Raw genomic sequence first — 23,115 nt, 5'->3', positions numbered from 1 at the left:
TGTGCTTACCAATTTGACCTCACTCTGTGATATATCATCATCTCCAGGTTTCAGCACTGCTAAAGGTCAGCTCATCCGGTCGATACTGTACCCCAAACCCACCGACTTCAAACTGTACAGGGATGCGTACCTGTTCCTGCTGTGCCTGGTGGCCGTGGCCAGCATCGTCTTTATCTATTCGTTGGTCATAAAGATCATTAACCAGGTTTTTATCTTTCTTGACTTTCTTAAAGGAAAATTCAGTGTTCAATGCAAGTTCAGCTCAATCAGCAGCAGTTGTGTCATAATGTCGATTACCACAAAAATGAATTTGGACTAGTTCCTCCTTTTCTTTAAATGTGTGTTCCAGTGAGTCACTTCCAATGCAAGTCAATGGGGTTTAATCTGTAAACATTAAAATACTGTTTCAAAAGTATAGACACAAGACATAAACAATATGTGTGTTAACATGATTTTACTGTCAATCACTTAATAACCACATCTGTGTGAAGATAGAGACAATTATACAACTGTGTTGCCATGACGACGTAAACCCTAAAATGACGATTTAAAGAACTTTACAGTTCAAATAATACACGAGTTTTAACAGATGAATTAATGTAAGTGCTTTTATAAAATTATAAGCGTCGCATTTATGACTTTAAAACCTCCAAAAATGTGCCCCATTGACTTCCATTATAAGTGTCTCACTGGAACACATTTAAAGAAGAGGAGGAACGAGTCGAAATGAATAATTGTGATAATCAACAATATACCAGAATTGCTGCTGATTGAGCTGAACATTCACTTGCGATTGTCACCATCATGGTGGATTCTTGTAGCTTAAGTTGCTACTTAACTCCAGGTGTGCTCGTGGTGGTTGTCCGTGGTACTAAGTGCACTGTACTAATACATCTGGTACTCAGAAGGTTGCTGGTTTGATCCCCACCGTCACCATCATTGTGTCCTTGAGTAAGACACTTAACTCCAGGTTGCTCCGGGGGGATTGTCCCTGTAATAAGTGCTCTTTATAATACATTGGTACTCAGAAGGTTGCTGGTTCGATCCCCACAGTCACCACCATTGTGTCCTTGAGTAAGGAACTTAACTCCAGGTTGTTCCGGGGGGAATGTCCCTGTAATAAGTGCTCTGTATAATACATTGGTACTCAGAAGGTTGCTGGTTTGATCCCCACAGTCACCACCATTGTGTTCTTGAGTAAGACACTTAACTCCAGGTTGCTCCGGGGGGATTGTCCCTGTAATAAGTGCACTGTAAGTCACTTTGGATAAAAGCATCTGCCAAATGCATAAATGTAAATGTAAACGCTTTTATGTGGATGTGAATAAGATGTGGTCTAATCCTGTGTAAATGTCACGTCCAGTGCCCTCATCACTGTGATATTCACCCTGACAGGAACCAGTTAAGGAGATCATTATCAAGTCTCTGGACATCATCACCATCACCGTGCCCCCTGCGCTGCCGGCAGCCATGACAGCGGGTATTGTCTACGCTCAACGGCGCCTCAAGAGAGTTGGGATATTCTCCATCAGTCCACAGAGAATCAACATCTGCGGTCAGCTGAACCTGGTGTGCTTTGACAAGGTGAAGTCTGGGCGTCTGAAGTGCTTGGAGGTTAAATGTTTTCACTGGCTCACCCTACACACATCGAGACACCAGATTACTGGCATGCATTTAAATGCAATCTTGTATTGTTGTTCAGTGACTTGTGACCAGTCCAGGGGCCTGATGTATAAACATTGCGTACGCACTAATGGCATTGAAATCTGCATTTCCCACGCACACATCAGGATTTCTTGCCTCGTGATATTTTTGATTCTTAAAGGCCATCAGCTTTGAATTGTGTTGTATTACAGAACGAAGTTCTTGGGTAAAAGACAGCGTTCAGATAAAGATGATCTGTGATGTCACGTGACGTGAACGGCTCGTTGAAATGTCTGGATGGTGATTATCAGAGAAACGGCACCACACAACACGGGCATAAGATGTGCCACCTGCCCCATTTGCTGGGAATCCCAACACGAAACGCAATGACAACCCCGTGGTACTGAAAAATAACATGCAGAATAAAAGATAAGCTTTCACGTTGCACATTTTATTTATTAAAAAAAAAGGCTGATGACGTCATAATGCGTTTGATACTGTACAAATATTTTTCTGATTCACTATCTTTTGTTTTTCGTTAGTTATAAGGATCTATAAAAATACCATAATACTATAAAAAAAAAAAAATAATATATATTTTTTAATTATAATAATTCCTGAGGAGCAGAAGTTAGGTTTGGTTTATGCTTAAAGGGACAGTCACCCAAAAACGTAAATAATTTGCAATCCAGATACTGTTTAACGGTACAAGCCGCCGTAGAGGATAATACACACTTGATCACATTTTGCACATGAATATTCTCACAGCATTATTATAATTATATTAAATATTTCTGAGTGTATTAAAGGGACAGTACACCCAAAAATGACAATTCTGTCATCATTTACCCACCCTCATGCCATCCCAGATGTGTGTGACTTTCTTCTGTAGAACACAAATGAAGATTTTTAGGAGAATATTTCAGCTCTGTAGGTTCATACAATGCAAGTGAATGGTGACCAGAACTTTGAAGCTCCAAAAAGCACATAAAGGCTGCATAAAAGTAATCCATAAGTAATCTGTAGGTCCATACAGTGCAAGTGAATGGTGACCAGAACTGTGAAGCTCCAAAAAGCACATAAAGGCAGCATAAAAGTAATCCATAAGTAATCTGTAGGTCCATACAATGCAAGTGAATGGTGACCAGAACTTTGAAGCTCCAAAAAGCACAAAGGCAGCATAAAAGTAATCCATAAGTAATCTGTAGGTCCATACAATGCAAGTGAATGGTGACCAGAACTTTGAAGCTCCAAAAAAGCACTTAAAGGCAGCATAAAAGTAATCCATAAGTAATCTGTAGGTCCATACAATGCAAGTGAATGGTGACCAGAACTTTGAAGCTCCAAAAAGCACATAAAGGCTGCATAAAAGTAATCCATAAGTAATCTGTAGGGCCATACAGTGCAAGTGAATGGTGACCAGAACTGTGAAGCTCCAAAAAGCACATAAAGGCAGCATAAAAGTAATCCATAAGTAATCTGTAGGTCCATACAATGCAAGTGAATGGTGACCAGAACTTTGAATCTCCAAAAAGCACATAAAGGCAGCATAAAAGTAATCCATAAGTAATCTGTAGGTCCATACAGTGCAAGTGAATGGTGACCAGAACTGTGAAGCTCCAAAAAGCACATAAAGGCAGCATAAAAGTAATCCATAAGTAATCTGTAGGTCCATACAATGCAAGTGAATGGTTACCAGAACTTTGAAGCTCCAAAAAGCACATAAAGGCAGCATAAAAGTAATCCATAAGTAATCTGTAGGTCCATACAATGCAAGTGAATGGTGACCAGAACTTTGAAGCTCCAAAAAGCACAAAGGCAGCATAAAAGTAATCCATAATTGTAATCAAGTGTGTATTATCTTCTACGGCTTCTTGTACCGTTAAACGCGACTGTATCTGGATTGCAAATTAGCATATGATAATGATATGCAAATGAGGTTATGCATAGTAAAACCAGGCGTTGCACATTCCATATATGGATATTTTGGGGAGGAGACAGGAAGGGAAAAGTCTTCTGCTAACTGGGAGTAATAATGTGATCTTTTGTGAAAATCTGAAAACTTTGCAAAGTTTTTACATGAAGCCCCAGATCTTTAAAATGAATCTTTACCTGTTGAAAATGGCACTGTGTTGTGTTTTATTCTCGAGTAGGTTCAGTGCCTCGGTTTTCATTTTTAGGCTATTTTTCTGTCATTTCAGACAGGCACCCTCACAGAAGATGGCCTGGACATGTGGGGAATTCAGAGGGCAGAAGACGGCAGGTATGAGTATATCAAAAATAAATATATATATATATATATTGACATGTGAACCTATTCGCTGTCATGTTTGATTGGCATTTAAGACACTTTCTGCCTGTGACTGAAAAATCTCTCCGCCGTAGATTCCATCTTTCAGAGGAAAAAGCAGACAACAAAAGCTTAGTGACGACCAAGTTTGTGTCCTGCATGGCCACCTGTCACTCCCTCACTAAGATCGAGGGTCTGCTCTCCGGAGATCCACTGGACCTCAAGATGTTCGAGGCCACGGGCTGGGTCTGTTTACAGCTCACGTTATTCTCATTCGAGTTTCAGAACAAGTCATGCTTGTGTTTTCAGCCTTAAAAATTCCTGAGTGGTCCGAGCATGATCTGTTGATGTCTCCGTGTGATTCAGATCCTGGTGGAAGCCACAGAAGAGGAGACGGCTCATCACGACCGCATCGAGCTCACTTACGTGAAACCACCCAATCAGCTGCTTCCGCCAGCGGTGATATCACCAGAGCAGGACATGGTGAGCGACCGTCCCCTGACCCTTTACCAGACCATTAATAACACCACAGGAACAATATTACTTTTTTCTTCTTATGTTTTTATCCCCTTCCATCTTAGATACAGATCTGAAATGTAGGTGGCGCTCTAATGCAGCTGAGCACACACTATAGGCATCCAATCTATTCTGGGTGTTTTGCATGTTCTGTGGAATATCTCGTCCTCTGAATGGACTAGAAGCTCAATCTAGGTGTCATTGGAAAGTTCTGCAGGTTGCTAGGGAGGGTAGAGTCACATGGGGTAACCAAATTTTCCCAGTTGCTAGGGAGGGTAGAGTCACATGGGGTAACCTCCTCGTGGTGGTGATTAGTGGTTCTCGCTTTCAATGGGGCGTGTGGTGAGTTGTGTGTGGATCGTGGAGAGTAGCATGAGCCTCCACATGCTGTGAGTCTCCTTAGCAACCAAATTGTCCCGGTTGCTAGGGAGGGTAGAGTCACATGGGGTAACCAAATTGTCCCGGTTGCTAGGGAGGGTAGAGTCACATGGGGTAACCAAATTGCCCCGGTTGCTAGGGAGGGTAGAGTCACATGGGGTAACCAAATTGTCCCGGTTGCTAGGGAGGGTAGAGTCACATGGGGTAACCAAATTGTCCCGGTTGCTAGGGAGGGTAGAGTCACATGGGGTAACCAAATTGCCCCGGTTGCTAGGGAGGGTAGAGTCACATGGGGTAACCAAATTGGCCCGGTTGCTAGGGAGGGTAGAGTCACATGGGGTAACCAAATTGCCCCGGTTGCTAGGGAGGGTAGAGTCACATGGGGTAACCAAATTGGCCCGGTTGCTAGGGAGGGTAGAGTCACATGGGGTAACCTCCTCGTGGTGGTGATTAGTGGTTCTCTCAATGGGGCGTGTGGTGAGTTGTGTGTGGATCGTGGAGAGTAGCATGAGTCTCCACATGCTGTGAGTCTCTGCGGTGTCATGCACAATGAGTCACGTGATCAGATGCGCCGATTGACGGTCTCAGAAGTGGAGGCAACTGAGTCTTGTCCTCCACCACCCGGATTGAGGCGTGTAACCGAGCCACCACAAGGACCTACTAAGTAGCGAAAATTGGGCATTACAAATTGGGAGAAAAGGGGATAGAAAAAAGGAAAGTTCCGCAGCTTTGTTGTTATGTTTAATCTTTAATCATCAAATTCAATAGTTGATAACATGGTGATTTAATAGATGAGTTAGAAAAGACTTTTACAATGTAAGCGGAAGCTTTATCGCTTCTGGCCCCGCCCCCAAACCTTCTGGCGTCTCCGTAAAGGTTAAAAGCGTCTTTGAATGCTCTTATGTTGTTCTAATGTGTGTCATTGTGGTTTCCTCTCAGGAGCTGTCTGAACTCTACGAGCTGTCGGTACGTACAGTGGCCGTTGCTTTATGAAGGATGTTTGTGCCGTGAGTGTGCACTGGAGCTTAAATGCGTCTGATGTTTGTCACGCTGCAGGCATCATATATGATCGGTATTGTGCGGCAGTTCTCGTTCTCCTCCGCCCTGCAGAGGATGAGTGTGGTCGTTCGTCAGATTGGAGAGAGACGCATGGATGCGTACCTGAAAGGAGCACCGGAGGTCGTGGCAAGCCTGTGCAAGAAAGAGACCGGTCAGTGGAAGATGCATCCATACATTCATCCATCTATCCTTGCAAATTCAAAGTTCATCACATCTGGCTGTTTTCCCCCCTCAATGCATCACAGTACCAGAGGATTTCGCAGAGGTTCTGGAGGACTACACCAAACAGGGCTTCCGGGTCATCGCGCTGGCACACCGACGGCTAGAATCCAAACTCACCTTTCACAAAGTGCAGAACATCAACAGGTGCGGCTGAACTTGTGCACCACTTCCTCTGATAATCTATACATTTAATGACTGTATTATTACCTCTGACCATCTTGATTTCTGTGGAATTATTTATTGCACAAAGAAATAAAAAGACTTGCAGAACGAGACTGGGTTAAATGTGTCTCACTGTAGTTTGTGTCTTTCTACAGGGATCAAATAGAGAAGAATATGGATTTTCTGGGCTTAATTATCATGCAGAATAAACTGAAAACAGAGACTCCGGGTGCACTGGAAGAGCTACGACGTGCTAACATACGCACCGTCATGGTCACAGGTACAGAGAACATCACTGCTGATGTGTGTTCCAGGCTTGGTCATTGCCTGAAGATATATGTTATATATAATGAATGTTTCATTATGTTCTCCATGTTTTTATTGCATTTTAAGGAACAGAATCAGTGGGGTTTTTACACGAGTAAAGAGCCGATCACCGATCAGCCATAACATTAAAACCACCTGCCTAATATCGTGTAGGTCCCCCTCATGCCACCAAATGTCAGCACTTTACATAAATATTCTTTAAAAAAACTAGAATGTGTTTACAGCTGTGTTATTTATTTACTGCATATTTCCAGTAGAGTTGAGACGTGTAGAAGAGCATCTGTGTTCGCCAGATGACTAGCATCATCAATGCTAAAATGACATAAAGCTCTTCTCTCAATCACATTTCATTGCTACATGAACGTTCGCAATGAAAAGACGTCTTGGTGTGAATGTGCCTTGAGCGTCTGTCGGGAGTCTCAGAGCTTTGACGTTACTTCATCCGGCATTCCTGGAATGTGGTCTTTCATGATCTTCAGATTAGCGGGCTAACGCTCCAGAGTTCAGACAGGGTTGAATGAAGCTTTGCGATCAAATTGAGTTCACAGAATCATGAGGAATGATGGTTTATTAATGCTCATTGAACCAGACTCGCAATGTAAGCCTGCTCTTACCATTACTATATGGGGCAAGTACCCCGATCTCTTTCCACAAACCAAATGTGCCACGCTTTTACCATCTGGCACTGCCAACTTTGACTTAGGGCTGTCTCTTATTATGTTCATTTCTTCTCTCTCTCGCTGTCTCTCACTCACTCACTCACTCTCTCTCTCTCGCTCTCTCTCTCTCGGGCAGGTGACAACATATTGACGGCTATCTCTGTGGCTCGAGACTGTGGCATGATTCAGCCACAAGACAGAGTCATTATTGCCGACGCTCTGCCCCCTAGAGATGGCCAGGCTGCCAAGATCAACTGGCACTATGCCGATAAACCCAGCAAACACCTGAACAAGACTACCAAACTAGAGGTTAGTGTGCCATCTACTGGCCAAACACTGTTGCTGCAGGCCAGAGGCAATTACAGGGCTTTCATCAAATCATGGTTCCCACGGGTGCTTAACGTGTCCCTAAATTCAGTTCTCAAAATTTAAGGCCATACAAATCTTTCAAAAAGAGTCTCATTGTTTAGGAATTGTGATATGGCCAAATGTAATTTAATTAATTATTATTATTTCATTAAATTCATGCTCTGCGTGCTTTTCAGATCGCTTCATAATCGATGATTAATGGCCACAATGGATTGCTGATGGCCTAATGTTGATGAATTACTGTTTATACTTGTTATAAGACAGTGTTTGCCTTATAGTGTTTGTTGTATTGTGCTGTATATGATTGTACAAGGGCATATTTTGTTTCTATTATGTGTTTGAGTGCACCTGAGAGCACAGACATTATATATTTAATGCGTCACAGCTTTAATGCGGTTATATTTAATGCGTTACAGCTTTAATGCGGTTATATTTAATGCGTCACAGCTTTAATGCGGTTATATTTAATGCGTCACAGCTTTAATGCGGTTATATTTAATGCGTCACAGCTTTAATGCGGTTATAGTTAATGCGTCACAGCTTTAATGCGGTTATAGTTAATGCGTCACAGCTTTAATGCGGTTAATTCAGGAAGCGTGCGTTTCATCGCGTTGTTGATCTGACATGCTCTGATCATAGGAGATGGAGATTATCATGGAGGATGGACATGCTGTGGATGATGAGAGACTGCAGGAACAGTATCACTTCGCCATGAGCGGGAAATCATTTGCTGTAATTGCAGACCATTTCCAGGATCTGCTGCAGAAGGTGGGATAAAAGCATTATCCAGAGTGCTTCTATTGGTCCTTGCATGTACATTATGTGTATCTTTGTGTTTATGGCATTGTGTTGTTTGTTGGTTTAGCTGGTGCTTCATGGGACCGTATTTGCGAGGATGGCACCTGACCAGAAGACTCAACTTGTTGAGACATTAGAAAGTGTAGAGTGAGTATTTAACATGCACACACTCATGAGATGAGAATTCGTGCTGTTTAAATCTGCATCACATCATAGTGATTTGATCAAACCTGTAACAGGAAGAATTAAACTCGTCCTGCAGCATTTGTGCTCGAGACATGTATGATCCCTCATCATGTGTGTTTGTTGAGGAGAGGTGTGCCGCTACTTTACTAACAGATCACACTTAAAAAGCCCCATAGACTTACACTGAAGGAGGAACCACAGTCTGATCTAGAGACATCACAGAGACTCTTTTCACTCGAGACAGTAAACACTCGTATAGCAACACCCTGGCAACCACCTACAACACTCTAGTATGGTAGTAATGACTTTGAATGGGCGAACGGTACTCACTACTTCAGAAAATGTTCAAATCTAGCTCACCATTGTTTTCTCTCTGTTTCAGCTACTTTGTGGGAATGTGTGGTGATGGTGCGAACGACTGTGGGGTGAGTGATCTCTACATCACCGTTATTATCATTAGGAGCTGACATTTTGAAGGGGGTTTGTTTTCAGTGTGTGTGTGTGTGTGTATGTGTGTGTGTGTGTGTGTGTGTGTGGTCAGGCATTGAAGAGAGCTCATGCTGGAATCTCCCTGTCGGAGCTGGAGGCTTCAGTGGCGTCTCCGTTTACCTCCACGACTCCCAGCATCTCCTGTGTGCCCAATCTGATCAGGTATCTGATATGTCCAGAGAGCGGGGTGGCTGATTGGCCGATATAATGCCAATGTATCACACAATTGAATGTAATAGTAATTATTGCACAGCTCTCCGGAATACTCTATTCTGATTGGTCAATGGCACCATCTAGTGGTCTGATGTTTCTCAGTAACAACCGCACATCCATTTATCAGACCGCTCATCCGGGTACTTCCTGCTTCTCGGATCACTGTGAGATCTCTATAAGATAATAAAATATATTTTTTATTTATAGCGCTTTTCACAACACACATCGTTTCAAAGCAGCTTTACAGAAACTCATGCATTAACAGAAATAAAACTATTACAGTGAATATGACATTAACGTGTAGCACACATGAAACACGTTTACTTGGCCGTTTCTCTCACGTGCTAGTGCTGATCTAGAGAGAACAGCAATTTACTGACCGCTTCCTGTTTACTCGTCCTGGTTGCAGTGTCACAGAATGACATTTTGTGAGTCACAGGGGCAGTTTTGATCCAGGCTGATAGAATACAAGCTTCACAGGAAGAATCTTACTATATGTCTGTCTGTCTCTCTGTCTGTCTGTCTCTCTCTCTGTCTGTCTGTTTGTGTCTATCTGTCTGTCTGTCTATAATCTTACTATTTGTCTGTCTGTCTGTCTGTCTATCTATAATCGCACTATATGTCTATCTATCAAATTCAATTCAATTCAGTTTGCTTTATTGGCGTGACAAAAGTACATTTTGTATTGCCAAAGCTTTTTTAAACAACATATAAAATAGTTTAGAACAATTGAAATTGGATTTGATCAAGCAAATATAATATAAGGAAAAACATTGAAAAACATTAAAGAAAAACAGATAATAAAAATGATTATGATTAATTATGTTTCAAGTTAACTTTAACTAATGAACTATATAAACTGAATTAAACATTATGTACATTCATGTGTGGTGAGAGGTGGGGGTGGTGGTGGGGTGTGGGGGGTGGTTAAATAAAAATGTTAATAATATATTTATGGATGTTCATTCTTTAGTTCTGGTTGTCCCTCAGGAGATGACAGGATGCTTCATATCTTGCTGCTATATTTGCACATTCAGCTTTTTCGCCCAGAATAAAAGGGAGTTTTTCAGATGGGGTGCAATTATTAAATTGGGGAAATACTTTGATAATTTTGGGATAATAGTGGTTTCTGGTGATTTCATATTTTGGGCATTCTGTGAGGAAGTGCAGCTCTGTCTCCATCATTCCCAGATGGCAGTGGGAGCAGAGTCTCTCCTCTCGGGATACCCATGTCTGTCTGTGCCGCCCCGTCTCTACGGCCAGACTGTGCTCGCTGAGTCTGTACATCCTCAATGATTTTCTTAAATTCACATCAGTCACCGTGGTCAGATAGTTTGCCACGGTGTACTCTCGATTTAGTGCCGAATAACATTCCAACTTGTGCTGATTTTTAATGGTGTTTGTCCAATTGGTGACGTATTTGTCTTTTTCTGTGTTTATAATTTGGTTGGTCCGAATGATTGTGAGTTTGTCCTGAGGTGTGCTGATCTCTGCAGGAGTGAGGTCAGTCAGTCTCAGCACCAGCTGGCACAGGGGACTCCTCGCCCCGCTCAGCTCTTGGTGTTTTAGGGCTTTGTAATGGTATGTGTTGGGGTCGCTTGTCTTTAGGTGTTTCCAGAATTTGATGGCTCTTTTTTGGATGTTTAAAAGGAGAGGGTATTGGCCTAATTCTGCCCTGCATCCATTGTTTGGTGTTTTTCTTTGAACTTTGAGTATTCTTTTGAAAAATTCTGAATGTAGAGTTTCAATCGGATGTTTTTCCCAATTTACAAAGTCAAATTTTATAGGTGGACCCCACACTTCACTGCCATATAATGCAATTGGTTCAATTATTGATTTGAAAAGTTTGAGCCAAATTTGAATTGATCTTTTAATGGCATAGAAGCCCTTTGAGCTTTCTTTTTGAGTTCATTCACAGCCAAAGTAAAGTTGCCCACTGGAGTGAGTGTCAGGCCGAGGTAAGTGTATGTTTGTGTGGTTTCAATGCTTCTGTGTTAGAGTGTGAATGTGTGTGTTAGTCCCTGAGATCTGGAACATTTCCGGAAAATCATGACTTTCGTTTTTTGGTGGTTGACTGTCAGGGCCCAGGACTGACAGTAACCCGCCAGCAGATTCAGGCTGTCCTGAAGCCCCTCTTTAGTGGGCGACAGGTGAAACAGGTCATCTGCGTAGAGGAGACACTTTATTTCTGTGTCATGTAGAGTGAGACCTTGAGAGGGAGAATGTTCTAGAATATTAGCCAATTCTAAATCTATCTCTGTCTGTCTGTCTCTCTGTCTGTCTGTCTATAAGCTTACTGTCTGTCTGTCTGTCTATAATCTTATTATCTGTCTGTCTGTCTGTCTGTCTATAATCTTACTGTCTGTCTGTCTATAATCTTACTGTCTGTCTGTCTATCTGTCTGCCTGTCTGTCTATAATCTTACTATCTGTCTGTCTGTCTATAATCTTACTGTCTGTCTATAATCTTACTGTCTGTCTATAATCTTACTATCTGTCTGTCTGTCTGTCTATAATCTTTCTGTCTGTCTGTCTATAATCTTTCTGTCTGTCTGTCTATAATCTTACTGTCTGTCTGTCTATCTGTCTGTCTGTCTGTCTATAATCTTACTATCTGTCTGTCTGTCTATAATCTTATTATCTGTCTGTCTGTCTGTCTATAATCTTACTGTCTGTCTGTCTGTCTATAATCTTACTATCTGTCTGTCTGTCTATAATCTTACTGTCTGTCTATAATCTTACTGTCTGTCTGTCTATAATCTTACTGTCTGTCTGTCTATAATCTTAATATCTGTCTGTCTGTCTATAATCTTACTGTCTGTCTGTCTGTCTATCTGTCTGTCTGTCTACAATCTTACTATCTGTCTGTCTGTCTGTCTATAATCTTTCTGTCTGTCTGTCTATAATCTTACTGTCTGTCTGTCTGTCTATCTGTCTGTCTGTCTATAATCTTACTATCTATCTGTCTGTCTTTCTATCTGTTTGTCTGTCTGTCTGTCTTTAAGACATTAACTGTGATTGGCTGTAACATGTCTCATTCGGCTCCTTCAGGCGATTCCCGTCGCAGCTTGAGAAACGAATCGGCCAAATGTACAAATTTAGATTTAGCGGCTTCTGCGATGTCTTGGTTGACCACTAATGAGTGCACATTGTTTATTTAGAAAATGAGTTGTTTAATGGGTACAAGGATGCTTTTTTTTGTGCCAAAATCCTTCGTTTTCTGTCTCACGCTTGTTGTTTCTTCACAGGGAGGGCAGAGCGGCTCTCGTCACCTCATTCTGTGTCTTTAAGTTCATGGCGTTGTACAGTATTATCCAGTGCCTCAGTGTCGCCCTGCTGTACTCCGTAAGTGACCCCACCCGGGTTTCTGATGTTGATTTGCCCAAATGTTCAGGTTGTGAGCTCTGGATACGGCTGTTGTCCTGGTCTGATACGGCCCTGATTCGTTCATGTATAATGTGTTTCAGATCGGCAGTAACCTTGGAGATTTTCAGTTTCTCTTCATTGATATAGCGATCATTCTTCTGATTGTTTTCACCAGTGAGTATCATACCTGTAATCTCAGCGCACCTATTGTATAAGCAGACAACACCTGAGTCGTTTGTGTCTCTTTCAGTGAGTCTGAACTCGGCGTGGAAGGAGCTGGTGGCCCGGCGACCTCCCTCTGGACTCGTCTCGGGTCCTCTTCTCTTCTCCGTTCTCACACAGATTGTCATTTGTCTGGGTTTCCAGATCATGTCCTTCCTCTTGATCCAAAATCTAGACTGGTACTTGAACTCCGAGTAAGTGCAGTACACTTCCTGTTAGAGAGCGCAGAGTGGCCTGACCTCTGCTGGTTATTAGCGGGACAGGAACTCGTCATATCACCTTGAAAGCTGCCGAATTGTGCTCTTGATGCAGCTCTAATTGATTCATGTTATTGATTTGACAGTTTCTACAACTGCTCTGCTCCCATTCACGCTGAGAACGCCACAGAGAGTGAAGAAAACATCATGAACGATGTGAATACCTCGCTGTTCTTCATCTCCTCCTTCCAGTACCTCATCGTTGCCATCGTCTTCTCCAAAGGAAAACCTTTCCGTCAGCCCAGCTATAAGAACTGTAAGAAGCATCTTTTCAGCTGTACACATTCTCCGTACAGTGTGACCAAAAACAGCAGCATTAAAGTGAAATCATTGTCTTACTTTGTATTCTTCCACATATTTATACAATTTTAAAGGGACAGTACACCCAAAAATGACATTCTCTCATCATTTACTCATCCTCATGCCATCCCAGATGTGAGACTTTCTTCTGCAGAACGCAAATGAAGAGTTGTAGAATGTTTCAGCTCTGTAGGTCCATACAATGCAAGTGAATGGTGACCAGAACTCAGAAGTTCCAAAAAGCACATATAGGCAGCATAAAAGTAATCCGTAGGTCCATACAATGCAAGTGAATGGTGACCAGAACTCAGAAGTTCCAAAAAGCACATATAGGCAGCATAAAAGTAATCCATAAGTAATCTGTAGGTCCATACAATGCAAGTGAATGGTGACCAGAACTCAGAAGTTCCAAAAAGCACATATAGGCAGCATAAAAGTAATCCATAAGTAATCTGTAGGTCCATACAATGCAAGTGAATGGTGACCAGAACTCAGAAGATCCAAAAAGCACATAAAGGCAGCATAAAAGTAATCCATACTGGATGTTCACCATTCTCTTGGATTGTACTGACACACAGAGATGAAATATTCTACAAATCTTCATTTGTGTTCTGCAGAAGAAAGTAAGTCTCACATCTGGGATGGCATGAGGGTGAGTAAATGATGAGAGAATGTCATTTTTGGGTGAACTGTCCCTTTAAGGGGCATTCACACTACATTTCGCACTCAATTTACTCCCATTCAAACATGTGTGAACGCAGGAGACTGAAACGGCTGAAACGCTGCATACAAAAGTTCAAGTTCGATCAATTCTGAACCGTGAAAACATACAAAGAAAGAAAGGACTCTTGTCTGAAAGTTCGAAACGTCACAGTCCGTGAAGTTTGCCTCCCATATAATGAAATAATCACCAGAACTATTCCATTCGTTTGTGCTGATTTGTGCCGCAAAAATGAACGTTTGTGCTGGTTTGGTGTTTGAGATATTAAGCATTATTTTTTGGGCTGTGTGACGTCACTCTCCACCCCATCTCGCTCAAATCGATCCAAACCGGTGCTGGTCGTTTGTGCCTTTAAAACAAACGTTGTGACTCTTTCCCTTCCTTAGATATAGCAAGAATGTTTTCGGGAGCGGTGACGTCATTCTCCACCCCATGTTGTCCAAATCGTTCCAAACCGGTGACATTCGTATGTGCTCGATTTGTGCTGTTAAAATGAACATTTTATCTATTTCCATTCCTTAGAAATAACAAATATGATTCGGGGTTGTGACGTCACTTTCCACCGCATGTCGTCCAAATCGCTCCAAACGATTGGAGCTGGTCGTTTGTGCTGTTGAAAGAAACAATGTAACTAATTCACTTAAATAGAAATAACTAAATAATTTCACAGATCTGATACGTCAGTCGAGCATTTCCCTCATCTCGTCCAATGCACTCATTTTCAGACTCGTTGGTTAGTGCTCGCTCGGGGCAGGTTTCTTACCGTTGTTGTCATTGCAGTAACCTCAAGCTTCAAATTCAGATCACATGTCCTGTGTGTGTGTGTGTGTGTGCGGTAAAGTTAGTTTTATATTTGACATTTGTGACAATTCCCATTCCCATTAAACTCTCCGTGCAAATCACATTTCAAGCCAAACCAACCTGGACATGCATGAATAGTTTCTTTGTCGAGCACAAAGCTGAAATTAAAAAAAATATATATATTTATTTTTTTAGATCAATTTTATTAGCCCTATAAATCTATTAAACTCAATGACTATAGAATTATAATATAAATAAAATAATACATAAATTATATAATAAAAGTACTTTTTATACAGATATTATAATTCAATCGTCATTGAGTGTTAGCGGCAGCGGTAGAGAGAGAAAAAAAAACACTTAATCGCCGGTTCTCCGATACGCCGTAGTTTGGTCCTCGGCCACTCCTCCACCCTCTAGTGGACGACAGCCGCGCCTCCCTGGGTGGATCGGAGGCAGACCTCTGGCGGACAGAATGCCCCTCTGTGTTTTTGGTGGACGGTAGGGGTTTCCCCCGCCCCTGGCAGCGGTAACCGCTCCAGGCGGTTGGTTGGGAGCCCCTCCTCCCCTCGGTGGCTGCTCCTCCAGCGGATGGCCGCGGCTGCTCCTTTCGGGTGGATGGTAGCGGCGAGAACTCCACTATGGCGCATCCCTCCTCCTTCCTGAGTTTTGGCACCAGTGTAAAGGAATAATGGAAAGGAGGCGGCGAGAACCGGCTTGACAATATAAATAATACAAAATATTAATAATAAAACTGAACGAAAAAAAACACACACACACAAAGGTGTCCAACACAAGAAGTGTTGCGTTCCGTCGCAAGAAGTGTTGCGTTCCCTCGCAATAAGTGTTGCCTTCCTCCCAAGAAGTGTTGCCTTCCCTCGCAAGAAGTGTTGCCTTCCCTCGCAATAAGTGTTGCCTTCCCTCGCAAGAAGTGTTGCGTTCCCTCGCAAGAAGTGTTGCCTTCCCTCGCAAGAAGTGTTGCGTTCCCACCATGTTTAACTTGTTGTAAGGGAATGCAAACCTTATTGCGAGGATGCACAAATTTGATTGTGCTGGAACATTATGTACTTCAAGGGAATGCAAAACTATTTTAGAAAAATGATGATTTCCATACTGAATTTTGGTCTGTATCAAACGTTGTCTTGCACTGGAGTTCCCTTCATAGGTAGTGTTTGTTTTCTTTCAGGGCCATTCGTCCTCTCCTCTCTCATTCTCATCGCTTTCCTGTTTTTCATCATGTTCGTTCCCATCTCTGGCATCTATCAGTTTTTAGAGGTATGATAGCATGACTTGTTTTCCTTCTTAATAAATATTCAATTAGAGAAGTTTTCTTGTTAGAATAATCATCAATTATAGAAGAGACGATGTACAGCCATTATTCTGCACAACTACAATTAAATAAATGAATGGAAATGAAGTTTTGATTTGAAATCTTCTTATATCTGAAGAACAAGAGTGTGAGCGATTCTAGCACAACTATGTCAATATATCAGTATTTAGTATATTTATTACACTGTATATCAGAGTTATAAATCCATGAATTTAACAAAAGTCCTCATTTAAATAGTTTATTTAATGTTGTCCTCGTGCTCCTCAGATTGTGTGCATTCCTTTGAACTGGCGGGTGACTCTGGTGCTAATCGTGCTAAGCAACTTCATAGTGTCTTTCTTCATTGAGGTAAGTGGACATGTCAAACCGTTATATCTGCCACATTACATGATGTATGAAGTATCAAACCGCTGTTATCAGGCAGTGTTACTCCTGTTGTCATTTGGGCCACATGTTAAAGTCAAGGTTGGGGAAAGCAAAGTATTAATGATCACATTGTGTTGATGGCGATGTAGCCCATGTACAGTGATCCCAAATCGTATTCAGACACTCAAGTCTTTGCATTACATGACAGAATATCAAACCATGTTGCGTATCTTTAAAAGAGGCGGCGTCTCGCATAAACCTAGGGTATAGCTTATTTTACGAAAATATAACGGAACCATAAAAGCACATAAAAATGTATGTATACCATACGACAACGATGCACAGACTCAGACTTACAGATGATAGCAATACAAACAGCATCTTAATCGCAGTTGCTTAGCCGTAGCATTTTAAAGCTACTCTATGCCGTTTCTGCCCGTCTCCTTTAAATCAAGAACTACATTACCCACAATCCTGAAGTGGGATCCAATCAGAGAAGTCGGCATTACTACAAAAACAGAGTTCATCTGTCATGATTTACTAATTGATACCATGTGACTTTGCCCCGCGTGCGGGTATCTGTGTGTGCGCGTGGTGGGTATTTTGCCCCTCGGGGCTTGTCGTCGGTAAGATGCGTCATGCGCGATAGCAAGCAAATGACCTAGTGTAAATACCCTCATAGATAATGTGCTGAACTACATCGGTGTGAGTTTGAAGTGCCGTTACCTCTGAGATGTAGTGGATTGCTTTTACCAAATTAAGTGGGATGTACATCAGTAATTTCAATGTGCTCTGCTGAGGCTGATTCATTATAGAAACATATATTTAGAAATTTCCTCTGCAACTCAAAGAGAACGACAGAAGGAACTATTTTCCTCTCTTCACCCTGATTAAGGGCCACCAGTCATCTTTGCAGTGCAGATCCTCTAAACCCCACGACTTCGACAAATTGTTGACAAAAATCTTTGTTGTCGAAAAGTCGTTTGATGTCATTTAAGGTAACATGAGATCACGTTAAACTCTAATAATAACGTGTGAGAGCAGCACTGCAGTTCACGACTGATGAGAGGAAGAATTACACAATCACTGATGCACTCGAAACTTTCCAAACAGCTTCAGCTGATGCACATCCCAAAGTTTGAGAGAATTATAATGCAAAAATACTAAATAAATACTGAAGCACTCTCGTTGTGGAATAAGCGGAGCCGGAGCTCTTTAAAGGAAACACCCCGACATTATATATTTAGTGCAGTTACATTTAATAAGGTGCAGCTTTAATGCGGGTGCAGCTTTAATGCGGTTACATTTAATGCGTTGCAGCTTTAATGCGGTTACATTTAATGCGTTGCAGCTTTAATGCGGTTACATTTAATGCGTTGCAGCTTTAATGCGGTTACATTTTACGCAGTGCAGCTTTAATGCGGTTACAGATTTAACGCGGTGCAGCTTTAATGCGGTTACAGATTTAACGCGGTGCAGCTTTAATGCGGTTACAGATTTAACGCGGTGCAGTTTTAATGCGGTTACATTTAATGCATTTAATTTAATGAGTTGCAGCTTTAATGCGGTTACATTTAATGCGTTGCAGCTTTAATGCGGTTACATTTAATGCGTTGCAGCTTTAATGCGGTTACATTTAATGCGTTGCAGCTTTAATGCGGTTACATTTAATGCGTTGCAGCTTTAATGCGGTTACATTTAATGCATTGCAGCTTTAATGCGGTTACAGATTTAACGCAGTGCAGCTTTAATGCGTTGCAGCTTTAATGCGGTTACATTTAACGCGTTGCAGCTTTAACATGGTTACAGATTTAACGCGGTTACAGCTTTAATGCGGTTACAGCTTTAATGCGGTTACAGCTTTAATGCGTTGCAGCTTTAATGCGGTTACATTTTAATGCGTTGCAGCTTTAATGCGGTTACATTTAATGCGTTGCAGCTTTAATGCGGTTACATTTAATGCGTTGCAGCTTTAATGCGGTTACATTTAATGCATTGCAGCTTTAATGCGGTTACAGATTTAACGCAGTGCAGCTTTAATGCGTTGCAGCTTTAATGCGGTTACATTTAACGCGTTGCAGCTTTAACACGGTTACAGATTTAACGCGGTTACAGATTTAACGCGGTTACAGCTTTAATGCGGTTACAGCTTTAATGCGGTGCAGCTTTAATGCGGTTACATTTTAATGCGTTACATTTAATGCGTTGCAGCTTTAATGCAGTTACATTTAATGAGTTACAGCTTTAATGCGGTTGCAGCTTTAATGCGGTGCAGCTTTAATGCGGTTATATTTAATGCGTTACATTGAATGCGTTGCAGCTTTAATGCGGTTACATTTAATGCGTTGCAGCTTTAATGTGGTTACATTTAATGAGTTACAGCTTTAATGCGGTTGCAGCTTTAATGCGGTTACATTGAATGCGTTGCAGCTTTAATGCGGTTACATTTAATGCGTTGCAGCTTTAATGCGGTTACATTTAATGCGTTGCAGCTTTAATGCGGTTACATTTAATGCGTTGCAGCTTTAATGCGGGTGCAGCTTTAATGCGGTTACATTTAATGCGTTGCAGCTTTAATGCGGTTATATTTAATGCGTTGCAGCTTTAATGCGGTTACATTTAATGCGTTGCAGCTTTATTGTGGTTACATTTAATGCGTTGCAGCTTTATTGCGGTTACAGATTTAACGCGGTGCAGCTTTAATGCGGTTACATTTAATGCGGTGCAGCTTTAATGCTTTGCAGGTTTAATGTGGTTACATTTAATGCGTTGCAGCTTTATTGTGGTTACATTTAATGCGTTGCAGCTTTATTGTGGTTACATTTAATGCATTGCAGATTTAATGCGGTTACATTTAATGCGTTGCAGCTTTAATGCGGTTACATTTAATGCGTTGTAGCTTTAATGCGGTTATATTTAATGAGTTACAGCTTTAATGCGGTTGCAGCTTTAATGCGGTTACATTGAATGATTTGCAGCTTTAATGCGGTTACATTGAATGCGTTGCAGCTTTAATGCGGTTACATTTAATGCGTTGCAGCTTTAATGCTTTGCAGGTTTAATGCGATTACATTTAATGCGTTGCAGCTTTAATGCGTTGCAGCTTTAATGCGGTTACATTTAATGCTTTGCAGCTTTATTGTGGTTACATTTAATGCATTGCAGCTTTATTGTGGTTACATTTAATGCGTTGCAGCTTTATTGTGGTTACATTTAATGTGTTGCAGCTTTATTGTGGTTACATTTAATGCATTGCAGATTTAATGCGGTTACATTTAATGCGTTGCAGCTTTAATGCTTTGCAGGTTTAATGCGGTTACATTTAATGCGTTGCAGCTTTAATGCGGTTACATTTAATGCGTTGCAGCTTTAATGCGGTTACATTTAATGCGTTGCAGCTTTAATGCGTTGCAGCTTTAATGCGGTTACATTTAATGCGTTGCAGCTTTATTGTGGTTACATTTAATGCGTTGCAGCTTTATTGTGGTTACATTTAATGCGTTGCAGCGTTATTGTGGTTACATTTAATGCGTTGCAGCTTTAATGCGGTTACATTTAATGCGTTGCAGCTTTAATGCGGTTACATTTAATGAGTTACAGCTTTAATGCGGTTATATTTAATGCGTTGCAGCTTTAATAAAATGTCTAAAAATCCTTTAAAAGAAGATACATTCACCTGAGAAGCATCATATAAGACTTTATAGACTTGCTTTTAGAGCATTCGTGTTGAATATAAGTATATTTTGTCTTTACTGCACTCACAGATGTATAAAAAAACTGTATATATGAAAAATACACTTATACAAATATTGCTTATATTTAAGATACATTCTCATAAAGCAAGTCTAAATATCTCATATGTTGCTTCTCAAGTAAATATATCTTGTTTTAAGGATTTTTATACAATTTTAAATGGAGAACAAGACAAAAACACTTGATAACAACAGGATTTTTTGCAGTGAATTTCTTTAATTAAACTTAGTGTTTTTCCCTTTAATTCAGTGAATGTAATTTAGAGATATTTTTTAAAGATGATTTTATCCTCTTTATTGTTAGTAAGCACGTTTAATACAACATTTTAAGTCGGCCACAAGCTGAAAAATCAGTTAAGAGCAAATGATTAATCGTTGCAATAATCACAGAATAATCGTTCTAATAATCGTTAGATTAATCGATTATCAAAATAGTTAGTTGCAGCCCAATTCTTGACTACAAGACACGCCCCCGGTCTCACCTGCCAATGAAATTAGCTGATGAGTGGGACCTTGTCATGTGATCTCGCTGTGGTCATTGACAGTGATTGTATGTTCTCATGCCTTTTCTCTCTGTGTCTCAAACTAATACACAATCCAGACAATCACTTCCCTGTCAAGAAATGTATTTCAAGTCAAGTCAAGTGGTGTTTATTGTCGTTTCAACCATATACAGTTAGTACAGTATTTAGTGTTAAACAGGGAAACACAGCAGATACAAATGATGAACAGAAATCTTTTGCTAGCCATGTGATCCGTAGCTCTCTTCATTCTTTCCGCCCTACTGCGATTATTCTATAGACCGTCGTGCTTGACGTCATCTTATGGAAGCATGTGTTCAGCCGAGACAAGCAGGGCAGCTATGGCGTCTCCCCTGCAGGCCCGACACCACAGGTTGGGAAATATCTGACACTTCTGTTCACCGTTGCCTTCTCACTTCCTGGTGTCCACTTCCCACTCTCAGTCTTTTCCCTGCTCTTTTCTTTCTTTCTCTTCCTCTCACCAAACACTCTGTTTTAACGTTTGGCCTTGCATGCGCCAACATGATATTTCTGAATGCTCTCTGGCGCCCCCTGCGGGGACTCTTGTTTTGTCATGCTCCGGGGTCTGTGATTACCCCTCCCTCCTTTCCACATTTCCTGCTGTAGTGGCAACTACTGCATACCTCTGTTAAAGGGATAGTTCACCCATACAGGAAAATTGTGTCATCATTTACTCACCCTCATGTTGTCCTCTGTGGAACACAAAAGTAGAGGTTAGACAGCCTCAGTCACCATTCACTTTCACTGGAACTACATGAGGGGGGAGTTAATGATGACAAAATGTTAGTTTTGTTTGGTCTGTCAATCAAATTCATTACGGTATGTGCTGATTAATGAATTTAATTTATTTGCGTATATAATTGTTCCAATGTGAACGGTGTGAAATGAAAACTGTCTATTGTGTGGATAATGTGTATCAAATAGCATTGTGTAATTAATGTGTACATTTCTGTTGTATGTATGCATTATGGCCTGTGAGAAATGATATCTCGCTTATCTATATTGCATCTGCATTTGGTTAAATGACAATAAAAGCTCAAACTCGTATATAAATATAGCTGCAAGCCGTGATACCGGGTCAAGCCAATTATCGGCACCATGAGCAGCAAAAGAAGCTTTGTGACATGTTTTTGCTTCGAGTCCGATGAACGGTGTATGAGGAGTTATAAAAAGTAAACTTTCAATAATATAAAATCCCATTTATTTTAAAAATAACTAAAAATAGCTCATTCTTAGAATTTTTATCCAGTATGTGGCGCTGTTCTGAAACTGCTCTAGTATCTGGGCATGATGGATATCATGCAAGAAAGAGTTCAAGAGTAGCCAAAATAGCCATTGGTCTCCTCACCAGCAGGGGGCAGTGCACCAAAACACTGCAGGTACCCTCAGGGCCTAATGGTGATGACACGTACCAAGTTTCATCCTAATTCCTCAAAGCGTTGCGGAGTTACAGCCTCAAGTTCAATTTTGCACGTTCTTCGTCAAATCCATTGAAGCGCAATTCGAAAACGGTGTAGTTTATCAAAATTATGTGAATTCGCTTTTTTTCGTGAGTGCCTCTAGATGATGCAGGCCAATTTTCGTGCAAATCAGACAATCGGTCTAGGAGGAGCTTGAAAAATAGGTTTTCAAAACATTTAAAAATGGCGGACGGTTGGTGAAAGGAGTCAATAGCTATTAGCATTTTTAGAAATGGCATTATCATTTTTGACGCTTGACACGAAACCATTTGAGTCCCTTCAGAGCATGATGCCAAAGACACATACCGAGTTTCATAACGATACGCCAAGTCGTTTGTAAAATACAGCATTTTATGGCTAAATTGAAAATGGCCGACATCCAAAATGGCCAACATAGGAATTTTTCATATCGTTGGACTTTTTATACCACACTGATTCTAATGAGACCAATTTGATCATTTTGACCAACTGTTCAGAATTTATAAGCAAAAATGTGCTTATTTCATATCTCGTGACCTGTTGGGGGCAGTGCGCCAAAACGCTGCAGGTAACCTCAGGGCCTAATTGTGATGACCCGCACCTAGTTTCGTCCTAATTCCTCAAAGTGTTGCGGAGATACAGCCTCAAGTTCGATTTTGCACGTTCTTCGTCGAATTCATTGAAGCGCAATTCGAAAACGGTGTAGTT

General features: G+C 41.1%; 1 protein-coding gene across 3 annotated transcripts in view; it reads left to right on the top strand.

The window, feature by feature from the left end:
• LOC127632326 (polyamine-transporting ATPase 13A3-like) overlaps window positions 1–23,115 on the top strand; it is a 53,075-nt gene that overhangs the window by 22,965 nt on the left and 6,995 nt on the right. For all 3 annotated transcript variants that reach the window (XM_052110851.1, XM_052110849.1, XM_052110850.1), the window contains 21 exons: window positions 48–205; window positions 1,396–1,584; window positions 3,846–3,907; window positions 4,030–4,180; window positions 4,301–4,417; window positions 5,768–5,794; window positions 5,885–6,038; window positions 6,133–6,253; window positions 6,427–6,551; window positions 7,394–7,566; window positions 8,266–8,394; window positions 8,492–8,571; window positions 8,993–9,035; window positions 9,152–9,261; window positions 12,560–12,656; window positions 12,779–12,851; window positions 12,928–13,093; window positions 13,243–13,412; window positions 16,165–16,253; window positions 16,576–16,656; window positions 21,228–21,320. In XM_052110851.1, coding sequence (XP_051966811.1) covers window positions 48–205; window positions 1,396–1,584; window positions 3,846–3,907; window positions 4,030–4,180; window positions 4,301–4,417; window positions 5,768–5,794; window positions 5,885–6,038; window positions 6,133–6,253; window positions 6,427–6,551; window positions 7,394–7,566; window positions 8,266–8,394; window positions 8,492–8,571; window positions 8,993–9,035; window positions 9,152–9,261; window positions 12,560–12,656; window positions 12,779–12,851; window positions 12,928–13,093; window positions 13,243–13,412; window positions 16,165–16,253; window positions 16,576–16,656; window positions 21,228–21,320 — 2,408 coding nt within the window. The remainder of the gene's footprint in view (window positions 1–47; window positions 206–1,395; window positions 1,585–3,845; window positions 3,908–4,029; window positions 4,181–4,300; window positions 4,418–5,767; window positions 5,795–5,884; window positions 6,039–6,132; window positions 6,254–6,426; window positions 6,552–7,393; window positions 7,567–8,265; window positions 8,395–8,491; window positions 8,572–8,992; window positions 9,036–9,151; window positions 9,262–12,559; window positions 12,657–12,778; window positions 12,852–12,927; window positions 13,094–13,242; window positions 13,413–16,164; window positions 16,254–16,575; window positions 16,657–21,227; window positions 21,321–23,115) is intronic.

This window comes from Xyrauchen texanus, chromosome 39 (genome assembly GCF_025860055.1).
Source record: "Xyrauchen texanus isolate HMW12.3.18 chromosome 39, RBS_HiC_50CHRs, whole genome shotgun sequence".
Lineage (NCBI taxonomy): Eukaryota > Metazoa > Chordata > Actinopteri > Cypriniformes > Catostomidae > Xyrauchen > Xyrauchen texanus.
The sequence above is the reverse complement of the archived record's forward strand: the minus strand, read 5'-3'. Positions and strand labels throughout refer to the sequence as shown.